We start from the raw sequence: 7,705 nt of genomic DNA, 5'->3' as shown, positions 1-7,705 counted from the left end.
CCGCAATGCTCTGACATCACAACGTAACCTGAAAGCTCCAGTCCAATCCAATCGAGTACTGAGTTCTATGCCAGTGATGACTCCTAGTGAGTTTACATAAAGTAGGCACAAAATAAAATAATCAACTACCGAACCAGCTGTCAGCCGGACAGCAACGATCATTATACCTGAGCCGAGTGTGGAGATGGCACAGATTCAGAGCGGGACAGCGCGGGTGGCTGTCTGGCTGTGCGCTCGGCTCACCTCGGTCCAGGGACAGCGGAGGCCATATGGGGTGAGTGTTCTAGAATTTAAAAACTGGTTACTCGCATAGAAGCATTTGGTTTTTACCTGGCATCTTGGAACGCTACCCCCCTACCGCTAGTTATGTATTGGTGATGATGCAGTGTTTCAGTGCCTTGGGAATGAAGGAATGTTACCCTCCTTTACAGCATTCTTGGGTTTAGGGAATTACTGGATGTTGTTACCCTCTTTTAGAACGTTCTTGGGTTTGCTACACCCAACATGGCTGAATTGCGTTTAACAGTGTTTAGGAGCTGATGGGTTTCATGTATTGGATTGCAACATTTGTTTAGTGCTTAGAATCCCAATGTGGGGTGCTAAAGCAAACAGGCTAGCACGTGACACCGTCTAAAGTGTTTTTTGTTTTGATCCTGTAAAGGTTTCCATGTCGCATGACCACTTTTTTTTTTTTTTTTGTTGGGTTGTTATAACTAGATATCTATGAATTTCTGCTCTCATTTTTCATCACTCTTATGTCATGTCTCTATCAAACTATCCTCCATTATCACTCTGACTCATCCCAAATCCCTTCGACCACTTTCATCTCCTAAATATCTCTGCCTAAGCTCTTCCCTCCACCTCCACATCTAACTCACCAAACCTCACTCTACCTCTGTGACCTCCCACACAACCCTACTAAATTCTCCTGCATTTCATCTCACCCTGCTACTATGCTCTCCCTAACCCTTCCACATACTCTTCCCCCCTCTGCCCCCCTTTATTCATCCCAAGCCTTTGGATTGAGTAAATGAAGGATATACTCCCAATTAACACTTCTGGATTTCTTTCCTCCTCCACCCCTCCATTACTCCAGTCAATCTAACTAACAAACTCTCATATCCACGGCTCAAATTAACTCATAATAATACTAAAACTGTACTCATTATTAAATGATACTAATCCATCACTAATTCTTGTTGGGTTCCGGAGTAGCGTGCTACTCATCGAAAAGCGCTTCGACGCCTCGTCAGGGGTAGTAAGCGCTATATAAATACGATTACAATACAATACAATACTTACAGCCCTGCCAAGTTCTCCAGGTCCATGTGTGATGTGCTGTTCGTGTCCAGGTTTTTTCCTTTGGATTTTGGTACTTGTAGTCTTGCTTATTTCCGCTACTTATTTCTATTATAAAACAGGAGTAAACGTCCCAGACTTAAAAGGGAAAACACAGGTTGCAGTAGTTTAGACATTGAGCTTAGAAGTGCGATTAGAGTTGCGACCTTTCGCAGAGAAAAATACTGTCCATCTGTTCATGTTTTAAGATTCTCCAAAGGCCTGGACCTGATCCTTTAGTAAAACGTTATATGAAATCGTCTGTATTCATTTTCATTTTTAACATGCCTCTTATGTCTTTGTTACTTTATCGGGGGGGGGTTATTAGATCACCTGTAGAACACATTTTAAAATGTTTTCTTATGTTTAAAGTATAATCTTATAAGGGAAAGAATACCAGCTGAAGGTGTATTTTTTTTTTTTTACCGGCCAATCAATCAATCATTAAATTTATAAAGCGCGTTATGTACCCGTTAGGGTTTCAAGGCGCTGAGGGGGTGGGGGGAGGGGCAACTGCTATTGGTCGAAGAGCCAGGTCTTGAGGAGTCTCCTGAAGGTGAAGAGGTCCTGGGTCTGGCGCAGGGGGGTCGGGAGGGAGTTCCAGGTCTTGGCGGCGAGGTAGGAGAAGGATCTGCCGCCGGAGGTTTTGCGTTGGAATCGGGGAACGATGGTGAGGGAGAGGTTGGCAGAGCGGAGTTGGCAGGAGGGGATGTAGAAGTTGAGTCTGTTGTTCAGGTAGGCGGGTCCGGCGTTGTGTAGTGCTTTGTGCGCGTGGGTGAGGAGTTTAAAGGTGATCCTCTTGTCCACGGGGAGCCAGTGGAGGTCCTTCAGGTGGTGGGAGATGTGGCATCGGCGGGGTATGTCAAGGATCAGGCTGGCGGATGCGTTCTGGATGCGTTGGAGTCGTTGGATGTCTTTCGCTGGGATGCCTGTGTAGAGTGTGTTGCCGTAGTCAAGTCTGCTACTGACGAGGGCCTGGGTCACAGTTTTTCTGGTTTCCGTCGGGATCCATTTGTAGATTCTACGGAGCATGCGAAGGATGTTGAAGCAGGAGGAGGAGACTGCGTTGACCTGTTTGGACATGGTGAGGGCGGAGTCGAGGATGAAGCAGAGGTTGCGTGCGTGGTTGGCTGGAGTAGGGGGGGGTCCCAGCGCGGTGGGCCACCAGGAGTCATCCCAGGCCGAGGGGGTGCGTCTGAGGATGAGGACTTCCGTCTTGTCGGAGTTTAATTTCAGGCGGCTGTTTCTCACCCACTCGGCAATGGATTTCAATCCCTCATGGAGGTTGGCTTTGGCGGTGTGTGGGTCATTGGTGAGGGAGAGGATGAGCTGGGTGTCGTTGGCGTAGGAGAGAATGCTGAGGTTGTGCTGACGGGCCAGCTGTGCGAGGGGTGCCATGTAGACATTGAACAGCATCGGGCTTAGCGAGGAGCCTTGGGGGACGCCGCAGATGAGGTTGGTGGCTTTGGAGCGGAAGGGTGAGAGTCGGACTCTCTGGGTTCTGCCGGAGAGGAATGAGGAGATCCAGTTGAGGGCTTTGTCTTGAATTCCGGCTTCGTGGAGACGAGTTAGTAGGGTGCGTTGGCAGACCGTATCGAAGGCAGCGGAGATGTCTAGGAGGATGAGGGCTGAAGTTTCGCCGTTGTCCATTTGCTGTCTGATGTCATCTGTGGCGGCGAGGAGCGCAGTCTCGGTGCTGTGATTGAGTCTGAATCCGGATTGGGAGGGGTCTAGGATGGAGTTGTCCTCGAGGTAGTGGGTGAGCTGGGCGTTGACGATCTTCTCGATGACCTTCGCTGGGAAGGGGAAGAGGGAGATCGGGCGGAAGTTTTTGAGGTCGTTGAGGTCAGCCTTGGGTTTCTTGAGGAGGGCTTGGATATCGGCGTGCTTCCAGCTGCCCGGGAAGGTCGTAGTATCGAAGGATATGTTGATGATCTTGCGAAGTTGGGGGGCGATGGTGGAGTCGGCTTTGTTGTAGACGTGGTGTGGGCAGGGGTCTGAGGGGGATCCTGAGTGGATGGAGTTCATGGTCTTTCAAGTTTCGGCGTCATCTACGTGGGTCCAGGTGGTGAGGCGGTCGGCGTAGGAGGAGTTGTCGGGGGTGGGGTCTGGCGGAGGTGTGGTGTTGAGGCTGTCGTGGATGGTGGTGATTTTCTGGTAAAAGAAGGTGGAGAGTGCGTCGCAGAGTTTCTGGGATGGTGGGACGTCGTTGGCGTTGGCGCTGGGGTTGGAGAGGTCCTTCACGATGCAGAAGAGCTCCTTGCTGTCGTGTGCGTTGTTGTTTAGGCGTTCTGTGAAGTGGGAGCGTTTGGCGAGTCGGATAAGTTGGTGGTGCTTGCAGATGGCTTCCTTGTGGGATGCCAGGCTGTCGGGTGTGCGCTCGAGAAGCCATTTTTTCTTAAGTTTCTGGCAGGTGCGTTTGGAGGTGATGAGTTCGTCTGTGAACCAGGCTGCTTTTTTCTTTTCTTGGTTGACGGTGGGCCTCTTGAGTGGTGCGAGGGTGTTGGCGCAGTTGAGGATCCACTGTTGGAGGTTGATGGCGGCGGAGTCCGGGTCGGTAGGGTCGGTCGGCGGGTTCTTGGCGAGGGTGCTGGTTAGTTGGTCCTCGGTGACTTTGCCCCAGCGGCGGTGCAGCGGGAGTGGGGTGCGGTGGTGTTCGATGTGTTTCTTGAATGTGAAGTGGACGCAGTGGTGGTCGGTCCAGTGGAGTTCAGTGGTGTGGCTGAAGGAGATGTGGTTGCTTGCAGTGAAGAGTGGGTCTAGAGTGTGGGCGACGATGTGGGTGGGTGTGTTGACCAGTTGTCTGAGTCCGAGGTTGGAGAGGTTGGTGGCCAGTGATGCGGTGTTGCCGTCGTTGTTGTTCTCCAGGGCTCCAAGACTGTAAAACGCCAATAATAAGACCAACTAGATGGCATTCCTAATTATAATAATGTGAGAAAAAGGTGCGCAGTAGGTATTCAGTAAGCACCTCTGCAGGTCCCTTTGCGGAGGTATTCAAACTGTGGGGTGCACCTCCAGGGGTTAATGGCTGACTGTCCAGGGGGTGCAAATGTTTCAGCAAGTACTTGTAGATAAAGAAGGCCTGGAAGCATGATTGTGTTTGTTTGTTGCGTTACCTTGGCTGTTTTTACTTACAAGCAACAACTGAAGTGTATATATAAAAAAGTATGGAAACTTTGATCCTGCGTGTTATGGTAAACGTGATCAGTAAGTGTGGTGGCAGGTTCAAAATAGTGACTAAGAGAGCACTTTTTGTGTAACTACTCTTTTGTTTTTTTTCTGCTGGGGTATTTGTGTATAAAATCACCCACAATTGAAATAAAAAATAGATGTCAGTTTAATTAATCATTAGGAAATGCACTCCTTTATACTATGACTTTTAAATTGGTTGATGCGATCATAAGCAGATGTCTGTTGGGGGCGTGGTCAAGATGACGGCCGCTACGGTCGCTTAAAACAAAGGTCCACTACGGGCCTGCTAAAATATCCTGTTCGACACTCCGAGGTGATGTCAGCTAGATAAACCAATCAACGGAATCGCCCTGGAAGCGTCTAGGACAAGTGGCTGAAGCGCGGAACGGGGGAGACAGTCCTGCGAGCCTCCGACACATGAAGGGCCTCCCCGACACTGAAGGCGGGAGCTCGCATACTTGGGAGGCGTGGCCGGGCGGCGTCCTCGACGGCATTGAAGCCGGATCTGCTATGCACCGGAGAGCGCGGTGAGTGGCCGGGGGGTGTTGATGAGTGGGGCTGTCAATTGCTTAGAGGCCCTCCACCCCCGTGCTCGGCACTGATCTATGGACCGGAGGCACTGCACTTCGTGTGGGAGGGAGACTCAAAAAGCGAGTTGTTGCCAGCGAGAAAATACATATGTTTTAGTTGGCTAAAGGGAGACCCCCCCCTATTGCAGACTCAAAAACATGCAGACTGATGGTGTAAGGAACACATTTGCAGGATACCCAGCTTAACGGTAGCGAGCAAAATCACACCACTCAGACAAACAGTGGCAAAAACAACCAAACATGGAAGTGGCAGAGGAGTAGAAGCGATTAACAGTGTTGTGCACTGAGATGATCCGTGCAGCACAACAACATTGTGGTTGGTTTGTCTGGCTTAATAATCTTTCCGGTCCTGCGACTAATTGCTATTAATTTGTGAGTTGGCAGCTTCTGGTGATCGCATTGTTCCCCCCTAAGGTGACTGCGACTGATCCCAATTAATTAACTCAATAATGATCGGGCTATGTGCTGATCGCTGATCGCTGATGGCGGATTGCATGACTCTTCCTATCATAGCACGGAATGTAACACACGCATTGGATAAACAACTCAACATATAGAGGTGCGCACCTGAGTGGACAACATGCAGGGCCCCAAACTGCGCCTAGTTTGAAGTCCCTAGAAACTATGCTACAATCCCACTCGGGCCAATTTGAAAAAATTCTACAGGCGATAATGGACACTAAGTCATCACTTGAAAGCTGAATAGACACGGTATCTCAGGATCTTAATTTGCTCAGAGTGGATCACCGTAAACTGGTAGAGAGAGTTGAAACGGTGGAGACTGCGCTGGGTGCCATGGACCCCCATGTCTCAGAAAGCCAGAAACAAATTTAACACTTGGCCTCTGAGGTAAAAGCCCTTCGGAGACGTGTGGAGGATGCAGAGGGCAGATCGTGCCGTAACAATGTCCTCTTTCTGGTATTCCCTGAGAGGACGGAGGGGGAAAATTTGGAGCTGTTCCTAGAGCAGTGGCTGATCAAGGAGGTGCTGAACGGTGTCCCATCAAAGTTCTTTTCAGTGGAAAGAGCACATAGAACTCCGGGGGGGGGTGTCTCTGGGACTGCCGCCTAGACCGTTGATTGCCAGATTCCTTAACTATAGGGATCGCAAAGCAATACTTCAATACTTTCGCAGTAAAGACCCGATCCACTATGAGGGGACTTCTATAACTGCCTACCCAGACTTTACTCAAGAAGTGCACCGTCAACGATATTCCTACATGAAAATTAAACAACGCCTCCCTGACCATAATATTAAATATGCCTTGATGTTTCCTGCTAAACTCAGGGTGATTGCGGATGACCGCACTCACGTTTTCCCCACACCGGCTGATGCTTGGACATGGATGCACGCCAAGGGCATAGGACAAATACAAGAAGGAGATGGAGGTGAGTGGCTAACTTCGCCGGCACGCAAGCGACTCAGGAAACGGTCAAAGGCGCAACCCACCAAAAAACAAGAGGCTGCAGAGAGGGCAAGAGTGTTGAAAGAAGCATCATTGCACACACATAATTCTTTGGGAGTGTTGCAACCCACCCTCCGTGAGCACACGGATTCGGAATCCGGCGGCTCCAACTCGACTGTTATGGAAACACTAAAAGGTCCGGCGATTACACCTAGATCCGTAGATGAAGAAAATGGGGTGCAAGGATAGGGGAAAGAATGGCGCTCAGGGTACTGATAGGCCAATTAAATCATAAGGGGTAGCCTACACAAGGGAAAAACACCTATCCCTCAAGGGTTCAAGATAAACCCAACAATGATTTGCACAGAGTGAGGCCCCCTTACCAGAACAATTTTTGCTTCTACAAAATATAAATGTCAAGAATTCAAGTGAGTACAGTTCAGATCAAATAAGTCAAAATCCAAGTGAGTGAATTCAAAGGAATACAAACAAGAAATTTCCCATCAATCATTATAAAGTCCAATCAGTTCAGAAATTTAATAGGTCGCAATATAAAAATTTGCTACAGCAACATCCATGAAGATACACTCCGAGCCAACACGTGTTTCGTCATGGGGAATTCTTCTAATCCCCAGCGACTTCTTCAGGGCTCTATATTGTAAATAAATAGTTGGTATTAGAAACCAAAATGCTCAGACTCTATGATGAAGAATATATAAAAAAATATATATATATAGAACTGGAGAAAGGTCACATTTATGCTCAAAGAAAACAAAGTCACTAGAGAGATGAGAGGAACGTGAAAGGAAAATTAATAAAAACCAATGTTGAACCAAACTAGGTTTAAATCCCTAAAACACCACCTACGTAGAGAGAACAGGTGCTACCAGTCACCCTAAAAATACATGTTCACCGCTAATTGAATTCACAACTAGTGTAATACCCCGTTTACCGAAATCACTCCTTATTGATAACAAAGCACCCTGTAAGTGTTATTCAGGCATCCAAATGAATGAAACTATTCGTGAAAAGTTACAGCTAGTCTACCAATGACAGTGTTGTCGTTACAATACCTTGTGAGTTTCCGGTTTTAAAGATTATTGAAAGTCTCTCCAACAGGTGAGTACTGTTTCAAAAGTAACCACTCGATAAACAACATATCTAATTTAGCCAAAAGAAA

General features: G+C 48.2%; 1 protein-coding gene across 1 annotated transcript in view; it reads left to right on the top strand.

Annotated features, from left to right (window-relative positions):
* The first annotated feature begins 62 nt into the window (after nucleotides 1–62).
* The window catches only part of LIAS (lipoic acid synthetase), a 212,995-nt gene continuing 205,352 nt past the window's right edge, over nucleotides 63–7,705 (top strand). The window contains exon 1 of the mRNA XM_069202039.1: nucleotides 63–274. Coding sequence (XP_069058140.1) covers nucleotides 185–274 — 90 coding nt within the window. The 5' untranslated portion in view covers nucleotides 63–184. The remainder of the gene's footprint in view (nucleotides 275–7,705) is intronic.

The sequence above is a fragment of the Pleurodeles waltl genome, chromosome 1_2 (assembly GCF_031143425.1).
Source record: "Pleurodeles waltl isolate 20211129_DDA chromosome 1_2, aPleWal1.hap1.20221129, whole genome shotgun sequence".
Classification (NCBI taxonomy): domain Eukaryota; kingdom Metazoa; phylum Chordata; class Amphibia; order Caudata; family Salamandridae; genus Pleurodeles; species Pleurodeles waltl.
Note: the sequence above shows the minus strand (reverse complement) of the source record. Positions and strands in the feature narration are given on the sequence as shown.